The following is a 22,571-nucleotide window of genomic DNA, read 5'->3' as shown; positions in this document are numbered from 1 at the left end:
AAATGTAGTCTATCATTACTAGCCATTACTTTATTGTGGAAATAATATTGAGTTCTTGAGAGCAATGCCAGACTATACACCTAGCATCATATTCTGGTCAAAGCAGAGGCTCTAGAATTTCTTTTTCTGTTTTCATAATGATCTTCACACCACCCAGCCATACAAGAGTTTCTGTAGCAAACTACTGTGGCCTCCAGCAGCACAGTTCCAAAAGGGTTTGACCGATGTGCTTCATCAGTGCAGTCAGATGCTCTACATCTACAAATTTCATCCTTTCTACGTTCAGTTCCTACCAAGTGTGTGAAGTGGCCTTGCACGCATATTTAGGACAGTGTGCTTAATATTGGAGATGATCCTAAGAAAGTACAGACTTCTCAATATGGTATTCTAATTAAAACCTAATTAGCAATTCACTGTGCTGGAACTTGGGTTTTTAGCTTAGAAAAAATAATTTCACTGTGCATAGAAAGTAAAGATGTAGTTTTTGGAAGCATTAAAATTTCAAAAATATAAGGCAACACATGTGGAATTTAGAGGTGTTAAAAATCTTAACTGTGGGTTTCTTCATAGCTTGTTACTCGAACAGTTTTGTATAATCAGTGAGTTTGCCAACCAGTATCAAAAAACTCATTTTCTTCAAGTGCTTTATTTATCTTTAATAGAACCTTCATCACCCTGGCGTTGTAAATCTGGAGTGTATGTTTGAAACGCCCGAAAGAGTGTTTGTTGTTATGGAAAAACTCCATGGAGACATGCTGGAGATGATCTTGTCAAGTGAAAAGGGCAGGTTGCCAGAGCACATAACGAAGTTTTTAATTACTCAGGTAAGAAATCAATTACACATGGAGGAAAAAAAAAAGATAATATTTAATATCAAATGTTATCACTGTTGAACTGTAGCTTTCAAGCCTTGTTGTTTAGTCCCTCCCTCCAAAGTCTAAACTACACTCAGAAAGGTTACAGGGGCTGATTGTGTTATATAATTGATACCTGTGGTATCCAGAGTCCAGTGTACTAAAAGACTAACGCATATGCAGGCTCACGTATTAGAAATACTCAGGAAATTTCAAAATTAACAATGTCACCCCAATAAATTCAATAAAAATAAATAAATACATAAAAATTTTAAAAATACACAGTGACTGACTCCTGGTTCCTTGAAAAATTTTCAATGTTATTGAGTTTTACCTGTCCCTGTCTTGATTGCTATGTGAATACCATAAAATGCTCCTCTTTGCATTAAAGTTTCCTTATAGACCTGCTCTGTTAATCTAGCTTATTTCAGTGTCTTGAGCATAAAGAAACTTAACTGTACATTGTGAGTTCCCTCTCGGCCTTTTAAATTTATGTCCTAGTAGGAAACATTTTAAAATAAACTAATAGACCAAAGTAAAATTATTTCGATGATTTTCTTTTTTTATAGATACTTGTGGCTTTGCGTCATCTTCACTTTAAAAATATCGTTCACTGTGACCTCAAACCAGAAAACGTGTTGCTTGCATCAGCAGATCCTTTCCCCCAGGCGAGTATAAAAGTCTCTCCCAGTAGAATGCCAGCTCCAGCGTCACCGGCTCCCGGCAGGCAGCATTCTGTCATCTTTTCCCTCAAAACCTGTATTTGTTTCGAACTTTGCATGTTCATTTCCATCCATCTCTTACTCTCCTGTATTGTTGGGACTACGGCGTTTTTACTCTGGCTGCTCAGTTCAGACTGTCTTAGAACACACAGAGAGCCCTCTCATTCAGCTGTTTTAGCTTCTGTTTTGTGCAGATCCTAGAGAAGGGGCAGCCTAACAGGCCCAGGGTGCCACCATCCCTCCAATGCTGAGCAGACATGAGAGTTCAGTGCTATTCTCAGGGACAAGTGCAAATGCTGCTGCTGCTTCTAAACTCGGAGGATGGAAAACGCCTGGGTCTCTCCCCAGGAAGTCTTGTATCTGACGTGACCTGACCAAGGTGCTATCCTGCCTGGCCTTCCTAACACCTTCAGGGTGCCCATGAAGAGCTAATTACAAGATTATTATGGGTGGCATGCCCTGTCTTGTGCTTATCCTCAAACCTTTATTTGCAATAAGCCTTTAAGTAGATCACATCCCTGATTTGCATGATGTTTTCCTGCCTTGTAAAAACAACGTTACCCACTTGGTAGTATACATATTTTCACATTTATCTCGGTTTTGAGAGTGAGGGAGGAAGGAAAATGTTTAAATGATATTTTTATGAATGAAAACATACTTTTATGTCAGTACATAAACCACTATCTTCAAGTATGTAAAATGGAAAATAGCTATTACTTCTACTGCAAGAAAGCCATCCAGTACTCATAAGGTATTATAGTTGTCTTTGGCAGACGAGGGCTTAAAGCACACACAGTCTGCGACCTTACCATTTCTGCAAACCATTGTTATCAACAGGTGAAACTTTGTGATTTTGGTTTTGCCCGGATCATTGGAGAGAAGTCTTTCCGGAGGTCAGTGGTGGGTACCCCGGCTTACCTGGCCCCTGAGGTGCTAAGGAACAAGGGCTACAATCGCTCTCTAGACATGTGGTCTGTTGGGGTCATCATCTACGTGAGTCTGAGCGGCACATTCCCATTTAATGAGGATGAAGACATACATGACCAGATCCAGAACGCGGCTTTCATGTACCCACCAAATCCCTGGAAGGAAATCTCTCACGAAGGTAATAGTTTTCATTCAAAAATAATAGTGGTTACATCCTTGTTATATTATTATTTCAGTTGTTAATTATTAAATTTATAAATGTTCAATGTGGATTGCCCATTAGAAGAGAGGAGCAAATTGATTGAGGTGGACTGAGAAGAAAAAGAGTGTGTAGACCAGAAATGTCTTCTGGTGAATTGTAAAGAAACTGAGAAATACACATTAAGAGGTAAATGAAACAAAGAAAAATTGTTAATATTCTGGTATATTTCCTTAGAATATATAAATATTTATAAATTGATGTGGTAGTATCTAGTCTTTACCAAGAGTAATAATCTTAGTATATAACTAAGAGTACATACCTGTTTCTGTATGAAGTACTTTTAATCTGTTATGTACACAAGGACTTTACGATACCAATATTTTAATGATCGTATTACATGTTATACCAAGTTTTTGTGTACTGACTCCCTTTCTGTGATATTAGAGCATGTATGTTATTTTCTTTAGCCATTCCCCTTGTAGTGTTAGGTTGTTTCTATTTATTCAGTATTAGATCATCTTTATGTGTAATTTCTTAGGTGTATCTGATGATTTTTTTAGGATAGATTACCTTGGCATTGTTACATTATTTCAATTCTTCTAAATAAATGTTTCCTTCTTAAAGATTTAAAAGAATCGGTGGGAATAGACAGGGCAGAGAAAACTGCTCACTGAATGCTTCCACAAGGAGTTCCTCAGGGAATGTGCTCTGGAGTGTAATTCTCATAACCCCATAGATAGGTTTTACTGTTATACCTATATTTCAGGTGAGAACACTGAGGCAAAAGAAGTGACTCAACAGGAAATCATGCAGCTAGTAAGCGGGAGACCCAGAAGTTATACCCAGACAGTCTGCACATAAGTGAACTAAGTTTTAAACCACTAGTCCTGCTTCTTTCTTAGTTTTCAAACAACATCTAGTTCTAAGTTCACTCAGATATTTCACCACTTAAAAAAGGAAAAAAAATAATAGTTAAGCATCTATTATTGCATGTAGTTGTGTAGAAATAAAAAACCCCCGCATAATTAAGTTCTTAGACTTCTGTTAGTGTTAAATGCCAAGAGCCATCCATCATCAGGGATTTGAATTACTATTAGCAACAACTTTTTTTAACATCCTTAATTAGTTATAAATCATAGCTGGATGAATATATCTTAATTGAATCTGTAACCTACAAAAGAACTGTCATGTAGCCAAAGGACTAATGAAATATTTAGAATAATTCAACAGAGGCAAAAATGAAGTGTCATTTTTTTTTTCTGGAAGCAGAAAAGAGGGAATTGTCAAATGACCTTGTGACCAGTACCCATGCTAGGAAACATTACCTCTAAATATGGTTATCATTATATTTGATACCCGCAAGCCAGAAAGCCATTAAAATAACAATGTTTTTACCAAAGTGCAAATCGGGAATATCTATGAGGCCAGACATTTTCCTGTTATGCAGGTGTAGAGTGTTAGGAAAGTAACTTCATGTCTTAAATTTTTTTTCTTGAAGTAGTGCGGTATCTTTTTTAAGTGGTGGAACAAATGGTGCCCTCTGGTATTATGGAAATGTGCTGGCCTTGTGTGCAGAAATAAACTATTTAGGCCAGAAGTGAATAGCTATAGATTATGAATGTTTAATTTCCATTGATAATAGAGACCAGACACATAGATATCAATAGTTCAAGACACTCTTGTTGGGAAACCACAAAATGCGTACAATACACATACATCGTAAGTAGCATTAAAGGAAAGGACAAAATATAAAATGTCTTTCAAAGAACTTGAAAGCTTATTGGGGAGATGAGTTATATAAATTCATTTCCTTGAATTGTTAGTTAGGTATAAAATCGGGGTCTCCAAGGTCAGAGGAAGAAAACACTGTGGACTTGACCAGTTAAAATTGCATATTCAGAGGGATGGAACTTAGGCCAGTCACTAAAGAATGAAAAGGAAGAAAGACAACATTTCAGAAAGAGGGGATTATATCATATAATTCAAGAGGCATTTATATTTGACCAGGAAGTACATATTTTGTTTGCCTATAAATATGTCTAAATGCTAAAAAATTCCTACCACTCAAAGTGATGTGGAGACCAGCTCAGATAGAACATTCACTTTTCCAAATGGCTCAGGTATCAGTTTGGGAATTGACTGGCCTCTCTTCTCAGCATTTTCCTGTGGTTCATTCTTGCATTTGATGCACAGGAGTTGTACTATTTCCTAATCAAGATTCTGAATGGCAAATGAGTTACCTAACTGCGAGTATATGAACAGGAATTGTACTTGAACATAAAGACAGGTTGCTTAAATTATGTCATAATACCAGGTGAAGTAGTTACAGGCCCAGATTCTATCCCACCACCTTGCTGAGAACAAATAATTCCCTGATTAGAAGTTGTAACACAGGCTGCTGGCATCAAGTGATTTTAAGCACGCGGGATCTGATAAATACACAAGCAGACTAATGTCTGGCAAATGGTGGTCTCAACTGATATTAGTAAAATTTTAATTTCAGGATACTTTAAACTACACCAGAACCACTAAGAACCCAGAAACTTGGAAATAAAAATTCAGGCACCTCAATCAATGGTAAAGATCATCAGCAAGCAGCTTGAGATATATAGTCCTATCTACTATTCTAGTTAGACATCACTTACCTTTCTTGGGCTTCATTTCCTTATCTGTAAAACAAGATAATGATTTCTGCCTACGTAATGAGGGGGTAATCGAGCCTGAATGAGATAAAGGATGTGAAAGGCATCTATAAAGGCAGGTGTGGGGTGAGCCAAGGATGTGGATTTAGGAAGAGAACAGAGGAATGCTAAGTTAAGATTTGCTCTGGCGGATAACCAAGAATTGATTGTATAATTTTAGAAAATATATGCACACTGATGATTCCCAAGTGTTCTTCAGACATGTCTTTAATTGTATTTTTTTTCTTGGCATGAAAAGGCAAAAGGGAAAAAAGTTATAAGGTCTTTGTATCATACACAGATGTGTCAGAATGAAAAATTTCCTTCAGCATGCATTTTTTTGCTGCACCAAGTGCAGACATGGACTTGATACAGCTAATATTCAGTATTGGAGTGCTTGAGCTGTCATTGTGCCATTGAACCTTTACAACAGTCCTCTAGGAAGTCACGTGTTAGTCTGTAGTAAAAGCCAGAAAGATTAAGTGACTTACCTCAGGTTACACAGCAATATTTCAAATCATTTGTTTTTACTCCTTATACCATACAGTGTCACACACCAAACGGTGCTTGTTGGTTATGACTTGATATGAAGGCCCTATAGGGAATGTTTTAAACATGTTAATTATTTTTCCTATGATAATATCATAAGCCAAGTACTGGCATTCTGAAAATAAGCTTACTAATAATTGATCACTGAATTAATCAGGACTCTGTGTGCACATCATAGAAACCTACCTCTAACTAACTTAGGCAGAAGATAATTTGACTCACACAGCTGGGAAGTCCAAAAGGTGAACATCATTCACGTGGATCCTGTCGAGTGAGAGGTGGAGAAAGTGTCACATGACTCAAACTGTCCATTCTGCCCATTCTGCCTTATGTTATAATGGCGTCCTTCTCAGCTGGACTCTTCGTGTGGTTCAAGATGATCTCCCATCAGCTATAGGCTTACGTGGTACTCACTATACATGATCTCAGAATGGAAGAGTAATTCTCTCAGTAGCCATAGAGCTTCTGAAACAGAAACTGATTGGCTGGGTTCCCATCATCACAATACGCTAGGAACAGCCACACCGTCTCCACAGGAGTCTGGCATGATGGCCGTATGGGCTATGCAGAGTACATCCAGGCTGGAGTGAGCAAGTTGCTGCAGAGAAAAGATACTAGGCTAAAAGCAAACCCAAAACCATTAGCGGGTGCCCATTATGAAAATCGTTTTTTGTTTGTTTTGGTATGTGTGTGTGTTTGTGTGTGTGTGTGTGTGTGTGTGTATCAAGGTATGATTTGAAAAGAGAAAACTTGAGGATAATTTAGCGTATGTTATAGGTAAAATGAAATAATAATAAAATGAAATTTTGAGAAAAAATAATAGCTAACACTTTTACAACACCTGCACTGTAACAAAGCACTACTTTAAACACTACATATATGGACCCATGTAATTGTCCCCAGCCTTTCAGTAGATACTATTTTGTTTCCATTTTAAAGATGAAGCAATGAAGGCAAAGATGGTTAAGTGGCTTGCTCAGGGTGGGATCCAGATACAAATCCTGCGAGCCACCTCCAAGGTAGATGCTGTTATCCACTGCTTTTACAGTCTCTTGATTATCTTTCTAATGGATTTAACCATGTTGCCACGTTAAATTGTTAATATGCATTTACATGCTTTAGAGCTAGAGTAGCCACACAATTTTTAGTAATGTCTAAAAATGTAGGGAGGCAGCGCTGACTGGTGTAGCTCAGTGGGTTGAGCATTGATCCTCCAAACCTAATGGTCGCAGGTTTGATTCTTGGTCAGAACACATGCCTGAGTTGCAGGCAAGCTCCCCATTTGGGAGCGTACGAGAGGCAACCACTCAACATTTCTCTCATACGTCGATGTTGTTTCTCTTTCTCCCTCCCTTTCCCTCTCTATAAAAATAAATAAATAAAAATCTTTAAAAAATAAAAACATAGGGAAACAGGATTACATTGTGATAAAGACCTGAGTTAAGAGCTCTTCTACTTAAGAGTCCTCAGGACCTCTTTCAAATTACTTATTCTCTTAGGTCTCAGTTTTCTTGTCTGAAATGTGGTGATACAAATTCCTAGCTCACTAGATTATTTAAGTGTTAAATGAAATTGCACTGGTAAGTTCTCAACACAGTGATTGTCATTACTATAACAGCTAAATCTATTGAACACTCTATTTCCCAATTTCTTTACACGATTATTTAGTTATACACACATATATATAAACTATAATTATATAAAGCAATATATGTAACTGAACCCATTTAATTACAGTTATATATGTACTTATATATATAAAACTGAATACTTACATTATGTATAGTTATACATAAAACTAAGTAAGAATGAATGTGTATAATAAAACACTCCAGAATGAAACAGATGATTACAAATATGCACAAGGGGAGACTAGGTCATCATGGAGAGGAAGTTTGGGGACATTTCAGTTCATTCTCAGGCAGTTGCGTGTTCCATCTTGTTTCATTTCATTGTTGTAAGAACCTGGATGGTCATTTGACCTCATCAAGTTTACCCATTACTACCCATCAATAATAAACATGGCCTTGGTCTCGCCTCCAGCTTTACTAGGTTAAACGTAGCCATCCGCCCATGCATCCTGTGATCATTCTCAGTTCCTTGAAAGGACTTGTGCACTTATTTTCAAATATTTACTTGATCAGGCATATTTACTTTATCTTATCAAAAGTGTAGCCCATTATCATTTAAAGATTTCTTTTTAGATAATCAGATGAAACTAAGGAAATTGTACCTTACTTGATCATGTACCAAAATGTCCTTCCTTTCATTACATTTTTAGGAATTCCAAAACAACAAGAGAAAGGCCTGGTTATCCGTTATGTTTGCTGCATCTAGTACATCATAAGGGTGAATGCTGGATGGATGTTGAGGAAAAAAACAAAATTGTAAGCAAGACTCAGTCTGTGACTTAAGAAGTAGGTACTAGGGTACAGAGCTTAGAAATGGGAAAAGGACAAACTAGCTAACAGAACACAGGAGTATTTGCAAGGCAGGGGATTCCTAATCACCTTGTCAAAGAATCTTGATTATAACTCATTTTAAACAACCCATCATGGTCCAGCTCTGTCTGTCAACAGGCAGTTTTGAACTTTGGCATGCCAACAGTTAATCAGAGGAGCTAGTTAAAAGTGGAAATTTGCAGACTCCACCCCCATAAAATGCCATCCTGTGCTGAGAATTAGGAAGTTCTTGGATCACACTTTGAAAAACACTGCTCAAGAGCCCTGGCTCATTAGGAAGGAATTAAAGTTAAATTGAAGAATCTCCAAAAGGCCTGACAGCTGACAGTGCTCTAAAAAAAAGGTAAACTAAGTTTCCAGTATCCCAATTTAGATAAATTATAAAGTTTCTTTATTTAAAAAATCATCTTTAGAAGACAAAATGTATAAACTCCAGGAAATAGAAAATGTATATAATAAAGAAGTAACTAACATGTGTCATGAGTTTGGACAATTAGAAAAATCTAGGAAAAGAGAATCCTTTTAACACTTGAAAATTCTCTTTTGATTGGGCATAGATTTAAAATTTGCTGTTACAGAGTTATAGGGAATATGTGTTACAATCGTAGTCATCAACTAATAATAATTATGTATAAATGACTGCACATATTGCTTATTAATTTTAAATTATAGATAACCTTCATTCAGGCCAAGTATGTCTTAACTTCATTATAACTATGCGAAAGAGTGTAACTTACGATTTTCTACAGCACTGGGAAGGAGGAGGTCAGCGAATTTGTGAAGAGAGCCAAGAACCCTAAATTTCAGTGTTCGTGTGGTTCATACTCACTTTATCTCTGCCTCGGGGAATGGTTTGAGTTAAACAAGTTTATCTGTAAGATTTCATACATGTGCCCTGGCTGGTGTGGCTCAGTGGACTGAGCGCCGGCCTGTGAACCAAAGGGTTGCCAGTTTGATTCCCAGTCAGGTCACATGCCTGGGTTGCGGGCCAGTTCACTGGTAGGGGACATGTGAGAGGCAACCACATATTGATGTTTCTCACCTTCTCTTACTCCCTTCCCCTCTCTCTAAAAGTAAATAAATAAAATCTTTTAAAAAAATTTTCATACATGACTTAGTCCTGAGTTAATACTTTTTAGTAAATGCTCCATTTATATGTGTACATGTATAATATATCCCATATTGTGTTCTAGGCAGGGTTCTAAATTATAAAGGTGGCCACTATATTAATGTAACATAACTAACTTAATTGGGAGAAGGATGAGGACAATAAAATACAGTAGGAAAAACTGAAATGAAAGCATTCATTTTCTTTAATGGAAGGGAATCAATGTTTTGTTTTATTTATTAAGGTGATATGTTTCAAACTCATCTTTACAACAGACCAGTTTTAATTTCCCAGCATACACTGTGAGGCAAAAGTAGATTTACAGTTATTTGTATGGAAAATAATACAATAATTAATAACTCTGTGTTCTACATACTTGCAAATGTAAACCTACTTTTGCCCCACCCTGTATAATAAAATACAATAAAAATGTGACCGCAATGTCAAAATGCTGTAAGTTTCCAAAGACTCGGTCTCACTTTCTATACTTACCTCATCACACACCAGTGAGCAGATCTTAGAGTGGCCCTGACCCACGGAGTAGCCCTGGCTGCAAGTTATTGAGGCAAAAGCAGAAAAGATAACTGTGCTTATAACTTACAAGTACAGCGGTAACAGAAGAGAATTTTTAAATAGTTAAAAGGTCATCAGTGGAGACCAGGTCTCATAATGGGAGGAAAGGGTTTTACTTTTCATTCTGAACTCTTCTTGCTGATTGATTTAGATCTTCTGCCAGGTGCATATGGCACTTTCAAAAAATAATAATAAAAATGAACAAAAGTACATGGAGGGAAAGACGGTTCCTGGGATAAACGGAGTACAACCTTTTGTATAACTGTAGTTCTTTCATTCCTGGTCTAAAATTTGTCTACAGTTTTAAATAAACAAACAATATATGTAATATTTTATATAGGAATATTATTCATTAAAGAGCCAGAGGATTGTATTTCCTTTTCTGTAACACCACCCCTTGCACAATGCCTGAGCAGATGAAGAAGATGCAGTATAAACCTCTGAACTATCTATGCCCACACAAAGGAGAATTTTCAAAAGAGAAAGTCAAATGAATTCTTTTTTTCTACATTCCATCAGTTGCTCAAGATCACAATACACATCTTAAATTTTCTTTTTTATACATGACTCTTGTTGTCCCAAGAGTTCATCCTTTGAGGAAGGAGATAACTGAGTGATGCGGAGTGTATAGCTTGTAAAGTGACACATAATTTACAAGTCATCTTACAAGGAGAACAAGAACAAACCAGCAGAGATGAGAAAGCATTTGTTAGAATAAAGGTGCATTTCCATCGTTAAATGGAATCTATGTGTTCAATTAGAGATACATGGTAAATTGGAGGATGGTTAGTAATATACCATGAAGCTCACCAGACAAATTACTGTTTTTTCCTTTTGAGTTTTGATATTCTTTCATATGCCATTAGGGAGGCAAGCAGGCAGTAATCAACACAGAGGCAGCCTCGGAAATTGTCTCACAATGAGCCCCGGCCCCCGCAGGCAGGGATCATTTTCTGTGTTCACAGGTGAAGTCTGAAGAAGCACCTATTCTCAAGTCACCTGCTGTGATGTTACTGCTTAGCTTCATAGTCACATGATTAGTTGGTATTATCAAGAATTAAGATCCGACACGAAACCTTGACATACCACATATAAAAAGGGGGGAAAAGGAAATGTCCTTGCATTAATCTTATAGTTTGCCTTTAGTTCAAAATTACCAAATTGTGATGATGCACCAGTGATACAGACTTTTCCCACTTCGTGCTCCACAGTCTCAGTGGAAGTACCGCTGCCTCTTCCTTTCCCTGATTAGCACAGCTGTAAGTTATGCTTCTAGTTGGTCTCAATCCTCTGTTGACATTTATGTACAGTGTAGAATATATGACATCTCAAGGCAGAGAATGTCAATAATAATACACCACTAAATTTATCAAAGCATCTAAATTTTATTTTAAAAGCAATTTTTGCCGTTCAATGTGGTAAATTCAAATAAAATTGGTCACAAGTGTGTTTTTCTCCCAGAAATTGGAGATGGAAAATACAGCCAGCACAAACACAAAGCAAAGCTAAATAAAAGCCTAGCACCATTACCACATGGTATGTTTTCAAAATTCAACAGTGTTCCAGAACACTAAACACTTAAGTTGGAAGTAGCACTTTACCATGAAAAGGAACCAGCTGTAGGTCCCTTTTTCACTACATATTGTTCAAAACAAAAAATAACCTCATTGAAAATAAGCCTTGCATAGATGAGACCCAGAAATCCAATGGTATGAGAAACAAAAGAAAGACAATTATCATTTTAATAATTAAACTCTGTTTGTAACAGCTTATGAAGCTCGAAGATCCAGCAAGCCTGCTGAATATTAATGAATAGATTTATTTGTCAGCATATTAGCACCACTGGCAGACATAGCAGCATGGAGGAGATGCCAGGGGTCTACTCAGCGAACGGCTTACGAATGCTTGACGGGGGCTCGGAGCTTCTACCACAATCGATAAGTCGAAGGAAGCTGAGCGGGTCAGAACTTCCATTAGGGTTTAACATTTTAAACCCTCTCTACTTGAAATCCTGACGTTACTTGTGTTTAATTTTTCAAAAAAGAGCAGAGCATGCATTTTATTCAATAATAATGGACTTTAAAATTATGAGCCAAAGCAAACAATGATTAAAATAATATCTACTTGTAACATGAATATTTTAAGTTCAGCCCAGTTAGTATCTGAAAAGATGCCCACCGCGAAAGGAACTGTTTATTTTGATAGCAAACAGAAACATAATTAATGGCATTTTCTATCACAAATAGTATGTAGAGAGAAACTGATCAAAGGAAGTTGTAGCAAGAACATTGGTGATTATAAGTGCTCAAAAATTGGCTATTTATCCGCCTCCCCCAATTAAATTGTTTTTATACATCCCAATTATAAAATGAAAATTTCACTTCTGGTATAGGAGGTCTGTCCAGAAGGTATCCAGCCATGTAATCTGAAAAATAGAGACTTTGATTGGAGAAGATAGAAGATACAAGAAACTTTGCACACAGGACAATGACACCTCAGCTCCCTTCAAAATAGGCACCTTGGGACCTCACACAGTTCTCCCACTTGCCATCAGCTGCCCCACTGTATTTTCCTGAATCTCATCCAAGTCCTGAAATCTCTTCCTTTTCAAAGGTGATTTCGTTTTGGGGAAAAGCCTGAAGTCTCAGGGTGCCAAATCTGGGCTGCCGTGGGGCTGACTCACCTGGGGGATTTGGTGTTTCACCAAAAAACTCTGCAGGAGATGTGGTGCGTGGGCAGACCTGTTGTCATGATGAGGCTGCCAATCATCTATAGTATAGTTGAGTTAATATAATATAGTTGAGTTAAAATAGGACATCCGAATAGATGTAGAGATATCAGGGTAGAGGAACAACAAAGTAAATATTTTGTACGCTTGCTTTCTTCTACAATGACAACACAGAATAATATTTTAAAATACAGGCTGGTTAAAAATCTTATCTAAGCCCTGTACTGCTCCACAGTACCAATCCACTGAGGAGTTACCCAGTGATGGAAAATATGCAGTCATGAGGAACCTTGTTTTTTCTTAAGTTGACCCTACCTAGCACAATGAGCAAAATGTCTCTGTTTGTGCTCCCTGATAGAACAAGGCCAATCCTTTTTACAAATAAAAGCTTATTGCAGAGGATTGAAAACAACCATCATAATCACCCTGAGTCTCTTTTATTTTTTTGGCATTCAGTCTTTCTTTCAACCTCCTGTTCTCTCCGGCTCAAACACTTCCCTCTTTGTTGATATTCTTTAAATCAAATCTCAATACTGCTCTGACTCAAGGTTGAATGAGTCTTAAAGTGATACCACCAGTACTTCCCTCATTGTAAAGAACACATTTCTTTTAGCACTGCATAAAATGATATTTGATTTGGGGGCAATAAGTAGCCTCGCTTTCTCTACTGTTCATTGAGAACCCAGAATTCTTTCTCATGCATGTTATTGATGAGCCAGGTTTTCCAGTTCTGTACTTAGACCTTTTTCAGTAGATGGGGCAGTGGGGCCTAAATAGAGGACTTAGTTTCATTTGTCTCTGTTAAATACCTTAATCTTCAGACCAGTTACTTTGGAACTTACTTGTGTAATGCAACTTGTTTGCTCTTCCTGTTGACATCTTCTGAAGGGAAGCTGACCTGAAGCCCTCAGTCTTCACTTCGGAACACCGAACCCGGTGGGGCTGAGGAGATAACTTTCTCTACGATTAGATACCTTTCTCTACATCTGTGAAACCAGTTATTAACTACTTCAGTGTTTTCTCAGACCTCTAGGTCCCTGTTACTCGAAATGTGGTCTAAGGTTCTGCCTGGGAGACTCTCCCAGAGTCTTTGAGTCTTAAGTCTCAGTCTCAGCCTAGACTCTTGGACCTAGCACGCCAGAATCTTCAGTTTAAGATCTGATGATTATCAAGTGCCTGTAAAAGTCTGAGACACAATGCTTATAGCACAGTCATTCCCAACTATAGTTGAACAGATTATCAAACACCTGAGGCACTTCTAAAACTACCAGTACCTGGAGACCCCCCCAAGGACTTTTACTTGAATTTTGGCTTCTTATCAGCATTAAAAGATAAAATAAGAATAAATCCTCTTAATGATATTAAGGTACAGTGAAAATGAAAGATCCACATCTACCCTGAACGTCATTGGAACAATGTAACCATATTTTGATTTTTATTTCAAATTTCTAATCCATTTGGCATCAGTTTGGGGCTTCTGTATGCTGTGTTTAAGGAGTTCAGGATTTCCAAGATTGTGTCTTTGGTCTTCAAGGAGGCAGTGAAATTGAATGTAAAGCAAAGGACTAACCATTGACAGAATAACTTTGTACAGAGGAAAGAACTGGAAAAAGAAAGACACGGGCTCGAGTCTCTAAAGGTCTCACACTTCATCGGATTGCAGTAATTGACTTAGGAACGAGTGAGATGATGGTTTCCAGCGGCCTCTTTGGCTGCAGGCAGCCAGCCTCTGGCACCAGCCCCGGAGAGGAGCATCCCAGTTAGTGTTGCCCAGCAACAGCTTGCTGGGTAGAGAGCTGGAATGTGAAGGGCTGCAAAATGATTTTTAAAATAAACACACAACTTACCATCAGCGTGAAGCAAACCAAAGGGAGAAATACTGAGGGCTACATTGTGACAGGCTGCGAGGCAGAAGGGAAAGGGAAAAGGGAAACAGAAGGCAAAAAGCTCCGGGACTGACATGTGATGGCTCTGTCACTAGAATGATAGTTTTGATCTGGTTTCTTTTTTGAAAATTTGTACCTGAATAATTTCTGGGCAGCGAGAAGACTGTGGAATAAACAAAAATAAAAAAGGACTATGTCTGGGCAAAACAGGTCAGCCCCAGGGGTTCACTGGTAATGTCTCTTCTGTAAAATAAACCTGACCTGAATTGCAGATACTCTCATCATTATTCTGATTTTCTGATAGAAGTCACTGATTCTCTGACCTCTTACGTTTTGTGGAGTTGTGATGTCCTACCATCCAGGAATATTCTTAGCCAAAATATATAAACTGTATGCACATAATGTGGATATGAAAATTTAGTGCTGAGGAAATGGTTATTTAAATTTCTCATGAATGTAGTCAACCTACCAAATGCTATTTAGCAAGCACTTTTCTAATGCATTAAATGATGTATTTTGTTTTAAATATTTATGAAACTTATGTGCAAAAACCAATGCACATCTGTATGACTTCAAAGAAACTATAAACTCTAGTGGGGAGAATGAGGGCGTCAGGCATGTACTGAAATAGTAAAAGATGGAGAATGGAGGGTGAGTGAGAGGTGGGACGTGAGGGACCTGTTAGGTGTTCAGGTATGTTCAGTCCCATTCTTTCTGTGGGATTTTCTCCAAGCTTTGGACGCTGTTCCGTTTGGCCATAGCAGTGGCACATGCTAATGGACCTTCTACATACACAGACTCTGTTGTGTCCCTACACATGATATTTGCTTTGAAATAGGAAATGACTGCAGTATGGTTCCCACAATTTCAAAGAAAATTCTGTGTTTTGATACCAGAAGAAAATGGAATCTATACAATTAATATGCGAATGGAACATTTCTTTTCCTATGAAAACGTAAAGCCCTTCCTCACTTGCATATACCATTCCATTTTGTTTGTGTTCAGATATACTTGTGCACCTGGCGAACAGGCCACACAGAACTTCGGGTACCCCCAGCATCTGCTGAATGACCCATTCTGGTAAAAGAGGATGTTGGATAAAATTTTCTCTTCCCTTTCCTGACATTTCAGTCTTTCAACTGATGGGATGATGAGAGAACTTGCTGTACAGGGAGTTAAGGGGAAAGTAACTGCATTAGCCAAGAACACATTGTTGCAAGAAAAGAAACGTTAGACTTCAAAAAACATTTTATTTTCATTTTTTTAATTTATAGGATGCAATACTGTGGATCCATTCTAAAATGTACAAAACTGTTTGCTCATGAGGGATAGGAGATCGTTTAAAAATGAAAATTTGAACCAGAAAATTGTTTAAAATCTGTCAATTAAAAGAAAAAGGACTCCCCACATTGCCCCAGCGTGGCTATCCAAAGTGTTCAGAGAGCTTGGACTGAAGACAATGTATTAATAATGTGGGAGGAAGGGATTGAGTTTAAGGACGAATAACAGAACAGTATCAGAAAGACTAACTGCCACAATTAAAGGGACAGGTATGATCAGAAAATAATTGTGTCACTCTCTGAAAAAGCTGGCATGGTATTTACTACAAAGAGAAGGCGGAACGAGGCATTGCCTGCTCTGTCCCTATGTCCGTCCGGGAGCCCCGGAGTCCTCTCTCCCCGCTCCCCGCCGGGCGCCAGCCTCCCGCGGCGCCGCTGCGTCGGTGGGCCGCCTTTCTCTCTGGCTTCTCGTCCTGCCACAGCCCTCCTCTCCCGTCCTAGTCCCCGCTGCCACGCCACGTTCCCTTTCTCCGACGCTTTGTTTCTCAGAGAAGCTCCCAGAACGGCCCGCTTTTCGGTCAGTCTTTGCCCTGGTCTCTCCCTCTTCCCCTTCCAGTGGCACAGGTTCAAAGGCAGACCCCAGCAGATTGCCTCTAGATCTGAATTCTGAGTCTGGATTTGAGTTTGGGGACTGGCGTTGAGCTCCCATTTCGACTTTATTTTTCTGACTGTCAGCTCGCTTCTGGACTGCTGTGGCTACTCCAGTTTTACTAGACTTTGCTCTTGTGCTGCTGGTTTCGCCCTTCTTTGGTGTGGATCCTTCACACTCAATGTGTCTCGCGCACTGGTCTCTGCTGGGCGCTAGACCTGCGGAAACGGAGGTATCACAACAGGACACTCAATAGCAGGTGTAAGGTGCGATTAATGCTCTGAGCTGGACGTACTGCATACTGAAGAAGCTAACAGAGGTGCTCTTAGAGCCATTGTGAGTAATTTTGAATAAATCATAGATAAAATGAGAGATGCCGGAATACTTACCACAACCAGAGTTTTCTGAATTTCTAAAAAAGCGGGGCGGGGGGGAAATAGGATGGATTCTAAAATAATTCAACAAAAATTTAACATTTGTCCTTGACAAAAATCCTTGAATAAATTATTGAACAGTTTACAAGCATTTAGGAAATAAATTCTGGTGTTTTGAAGGAAATGACTAAAAGCTAAGATTAGTCAATATTAGTTTACTTAGAATCTATTAACTCCAGAATACTTGTATTTTCTTATTACATAGGATTACCAGATTGGTAGAATGAATAATACCAAGGACTGTTGTATCTTGACCATGATAAAACATTTGGAAAAAATCTCCCATAGTAGCCTTTGGAGAAGATAATAACATGCAATAGATGGGAGACTCCTAGGAAGAAACATTATTGCTTGTTTATCCGCCTGTTCAAAGAATAATTACTAGTCATGACAGTTGGGAATAAGATCTGTGATAGAGTCATCAAGCCCTCTATTTAAGCCTTATTCTGAAACAAGTTCATAATAATTTGATTAACACGTAGCAGATAGGCTTATTCAGTTTGGAAGCAGTAGAAAGCTAAGAGAAGTAGTCCCTCTGGTAGGGAGGGATCTCATCACTTTGTGAGTAGCCTTAGAATGCTGAAATGTTGAGCTAAAGTCACATACATAGATAGTTGCAGATAAAGTCATATATATATGTATTTTGATACATAAACATGTGGTAAAAACATAGCTAGAAAGAAATTAATGTTTATAATTAGAAAAAATGATTTTGAAATTGTTACCAGTTAATAATAATGAGCCAGTGGTATGATCTGCTGATTGCCATAGTGTTGAGAGCATGCACTTTGGAACCAGTCCCCAGCACCCTCAGCTCTCTTACCTAGATGCTGTCTCACTTTGACCAAGTTTTAGATGACCTTTGAAGTTTCATGTTTTCCTTTTATATAAACTAGAGATCAAAATAATAGCTACTGTCATTGGATTGTAAGGACTACCTAAGAATACAAAAGTAAAATTTTTGAAAAGGAAAACTCTAAATCCTAGGCTGTATGAATAATGTCTGTGTGTACAAATAAAGCTGACAGTTGATGATTAGGAAAATTCTGGGGAATAATGAACAGGGAGGGACTTTGAAAAACAGCTAGTGAACATTAAATTAAGGGGGCGCAGGAAGACGGAGGCATCTGAAGGACAACTGAAGAGACTGTAGAAGGTGAGGTTAAGGTGAATCACTATCTCCAAGACTTAAAGAGCTGTCGTAGAGAATAGAGTCAAGGTTTTCATGGCACCTGGAATATAAATAGGTTCAACCTGTGTAAATTATAAAAAGACAACTTTGGGCACATTAGAGGAGAAAAGAATTCTTGTTACCAGTGTTATGCAACACAACTGACATAGAAATAGATTGGACCACTGGAGATAGTCACTAGTCCAAGCTAGTTATATTTCAGAAATGCAAAAGGAAACATTTTTTTAGTAGAATATTCAAGGTCAAAGATTAAAAATGGTGCATTTTGTTATTGTGTGTGTGTGTGTGTGTGTGTGTGTGTGTGTGTACATTTTCTGCCTTTGCAACTAGATCGGGAGCTTTTCAGGAGGCCAGATACTTTTTAATTCCCTAAATAATTGCCAACAGTAATTTCCTAGGGAAGTTTTGGTGAATGAATTGATGAGTGAATGATTGATACATACATACAAAGAAGGTGGCCAATAAACAACATTGTTAGGAAAAAGAACACTTCAGAATTTCTTCTAAAATATATATTTAGTGAAAGACTTTTGGAGGGTACAGTTAGTGCTGGATTGTTTGAGACTTAGTGAATGAAAAGGATGTTTCAGAAAGAGTGACAAGTGGACTGGAGCTTCAACCACTACTGATGCATCTGTTTTCTCAGAAACACCAGGTTCCCAACATTTAACTTCAGGTTCCAACATTCAATAGTTAATTATTTCTGCTTCCTGCTGCCAAAAGCCACAAAACAGATTTATAAGTTCACAAACACACACACAATTTGACACCCACGTATTCCCTGATTCTCTCCATAGACCCTAAACCATTTTCTCTCCTTAATACTTGTCTGTATCTCGCTGCGCTTATTCAGATCACCTGGGTACTGTGGCCGTGGTCAGACTTATGATTGTATGCTTCATTCAGCAGAACAATTTTTTTATCTTCACCTAGTCCATTCCCTTCAGCCACTTCTAGTTTCTCCTCTGGCAGTACTTCCCTCCCCATTAGGCCATGCAGTTCACTGTTGGGGCCCATTTGGGCACGAACTAGACCTTTTGTTGAGTTACTGTACTCCTACCCTCCTAATTACAGAATTCAAAACAGAACGAGAGAACTAATAGCATGTATTTATTCCCTGCGGTGTCGAGGGAAACGTAATGCTGCGGCGTGCTTGCAGTAGCACATCAGCTCCCCCTTCATCCCTCATCCTCCACTTTTGCTCTGTGACTTCACAGCAGCAAGAATGGAAGGTGCACTTTATTAACCAGTGAGTAAATCATGTGAATGGATGTTTTAAAGCACATGCCCAGTACACAGTTCACTGAGAGAGCTGTATCTTTCTAAAGCTCTCTGAGAACACAGTTGGAATTTGAAATTGTACTAAGTCCAGTGTTTCCTAAGGTAGGCCAATACGCTCAGGCCAAGGTGTATAGGCATAGACGTGTGCTACTGCATTTACTTTCTCCAATCAAAGAATTCTCAGGTGTTTGATGCTACAGCCTTTCATTCAGACCAATATCAGAGAGAGACAATTCTAGATTACCGAAAGACTAGAAATCATTTCTCTGTGCCTGATAACAAGAAGGATTCTGATTCATTCTGATTGAATAAAATGACCCCTGTTCCAGGTGGCCTCTGGACTCCTATGTCCGTCTGTATTTTCAGGTCCATACATGCTGATGATTCAGGACTTAGTGGCTGGAGAAGTAGGGGAGTTGGTTAATTCACTTTTTTTTTTAAGTCAGTGAAAGAGACAAAAATCTTCTCCTAGTAGGCCATTGGTTTTTAGGCCAGAAATTTATCATGAATCCTGACCCATATTTTGCTTTATATTTTTCCTTTTAAATGTGATATCCAGATGTTGGACATTTAATCCAAGACTATGAATCTCATTATGTGTATTCAAACTTTAAATACATTTTACATCAAAATTAGTAAATGCCTTTTCTTGACTATTAGTTGTATCCTGTCATCGGTGCAACATGTCTCTAACTGATGCATAAGTACTTCTACTTCAGGAAAATATATTAAAGACAGAACCAAGAGAAAGTCAGATCATACTCACAAAATAGTCACACTCCTTTCCCCACAATTGTTTCCAATTTCATTTTTCAGCATCCAAAATAAATAAAGACCAAGGTTTTAGAATTCTCAAGATGAATTTTTGCAGGTTCTAGTACTATCACTGTGCTGCATTAACTGTGTGAAATAGCAGATGTGAAATAAACTGTAAATGAATTATGCATGTGTTCTGGATCTGTCATCTATTTTTACCAATAATTAACATTTTTTTCAGCCATTGATCTTATCAATAACTTGCTGCAAGTAAAAATGAGAAAGCGCTATAGTGTGGACAAGACCTTGAGTCACCCTTGGCTACAGGTAAAAACCAGTCATTGGATATTTCCTCAGTCAGATGAGCTTCTAACTATTTGTAAGATTTTGATTATAGTGTGTAAAAATCTTTTCTCATATTTTTAAAAGTATAATTCTAATACCATTTTTTTGGTCAAAATGAATGCAAATGCTTAAGACAATAGCAATTTAGTGTTTCTAAACCTATCAGGAAAATTGGAGAAGTGCACCACACACACACATTTGCACACACCACACCAAAAACAAGAAATCTAAAGGTCATAACAAAACTGCAAGGACCAGATTTCAAAAGCATCTGTATGTTGCAGTTCTGATAATTATCCAAGTAGATGCCTACCTGGTCATGCGCTGTACTTGTTTATACTTGTGCTTTTGAAGCCTAGATTAATATTCACAGAACAAATGCATGGCATATATAAAGAACATGTGTGGGTATGTGTTTCCTTTCTCTTAAATATTTATTATTTTCACATTGAATTTAAAGTTTAGAGAAATGGTACTCTGGAATACTGAAGGATTATTCGTAGTCATTACACCTCAAAGGAACACCAGCATTCCTAACTGCTTGACTCCAAGGCTTGATTGCCCACCCTTCGATGCGTGTCACACAAAGAGTATGCATTTGTAAAGTCCAGGCCAATAGGATGACTTTGGTGCTGATGCTGTCACTTCAGAGAGCCTGGTGAAAGGCTCCACTGTTAGAGTGGAAGCAAAGAGGGCACCTCACCAGATGTGAGAACCGACGACGTATGAAACAGCATTTTAATGAATTTTAATCATCTCGATGGTAATACTTTGGAATTTCTTCATCAGGATTACCAGACTTGGATAGATTTACGAGAGCTGGAGTGCAAAATCGGGGAACGCTACATCACCCACGAGAGCGATGACTTGAGGTGGGAGCAGTATGCAGGCGAGCAGGGGCTGCAGTACCCCACACACCTGATCAACCCAAGTGCGAGTCCCAGCGACACTCCTGAGACTGAAGAAACAGAGATGAAAGCCCTCAGCGAGCGTGTCAGCATCCTCTGAGTTCCATCCCCTATAATCTGTCAAAACACTGTGGAATTAATAAATACATACGGTCAGGTTTAACATTTGCCTTGCAGAACTGCCATTATTTTCTGTCAGATGAGAACAAAGCTGTTAAACTGTTAGCACTGTTGATGTATCTGAGTTGCCAAGACAAATCAACAGAAGCATTTGTATTTTGTGTGACCAACTGTGTTGTATTAACAAAAGTTCCCTGAAACACTAAACGTGTTATTGTGAATGATTCATGTTATATTTAATGCATTAAACCTGTCTCCACTGTGCCTTTGCAAATCGGTGTTTTTCTTACTGGAGCCTCAGTTTGGTAAGAGCCTACAGAACCTGTCCATGAGACAGGTCCCATGTGTGTCCCAACAGTGTTGCCATGATAAGCAAACTCTTGAAGAGTAGATCATTACCAGTGTTCTATGAACAACTCCAAAATTCATGTGGAAAAAGAATGACAGAGGGTGGGGCAATGGATACACGATCCTAAGACACAAGTGCATGAGAATTTTACTGTATAGTTTCAGATCCTTTACCTGCCTGGCGTGCCTCAGTATGTTTAACTCAAGTAAATGCACCTAGGCATGCCTGCTACTCGTAAGCCTAAATGCCTTAGAAATGTAAACTGCCAGATACAGCGGATCTTTTTCCCCTTTCTTACAATACCTGCTGTACTATGGAACACCAGCAGCTAAGCAACCTTTTTGCCTTTGTGTATTTTTCAATAACAAATAAATATTCTTGTCAAAATGTGTGTCCATGTGACTGAGTTATTTTCATTTATAGTTCGCACTAGTGTTTTCGGGCCAACGGGGAGCAGGTATCTACTCAAAAAGCAGGAATAGAATTTACCTGTATTTGCTCTGAAGCCATAAAAGTATGTTTCCAATGTAGCGAAGCCTTTCTGTCTTGCATACCAGCTAGGTTC

The 22,571-nt window shown here is 38.3% G+C and overlaps 1 protein-coding gene across 3 annotated transcripts in view; it reads left to right on the top strand.

Annotated features, from left to right (window-relative positions):
- The window catches only part of PRKD1 (protein kinase D1), a 316,057-nt gene extending 293,670 nt beyond the window's left edge, over positions 1-22,387 (top strand). For 2 of the 3 annotated variants that reach the window (XM_054577899.1, XM_054577900.1), the window contains exons 14-18: positions 663-824; positions 1,424-1,522; positions 2,414-2,681; positions 20,526-20,611; positions 21,419-22,386. In XM_054577899.1, the coding sequence (XP_054433874.1) occupies positions 663-824; positions 1,424-1,522; positions 2,414-2,681; positions 20,526-20,611; positions 21,419-21,637 (834 nt within the window). In that variant the 3' untranslated portion in view covers positions 21,638-22,386. Of the gene's footprint in view, positions 1-662; positions 825-1,423; positions 1,523-2,413; positions 2,682-20,525; positions 20,612-21,418 lie in introns of all 3 variants that reach the window. The other variant, XM_054577898.1, reaches the window with a different exon arrangement.
- The last annotated feature ends 184 nt before the right edge of the window (positions 22,388-22,571 follow it).

Source organism: Pteronotus mesoamericanus, unplaced genomic scaffold, assembly GCF_021234165.1.
Source record: "Pteronotus mesoamericanus isolate MK-2021 breed Mesoamerican mustached bat unplaced genomic scaffold, CSHL_Meso_final contig_46, whole genome shotgun sequence".
NCBI lineage: Eukaryota > Metazoa > Chordata > Mammalia > Chiroptera > Mormoopidae > Pteronotus > Pteronotus mesoamericanus.
This window is presented reverse-complemented; position numbering and strand designations above follow the sequence as displayed.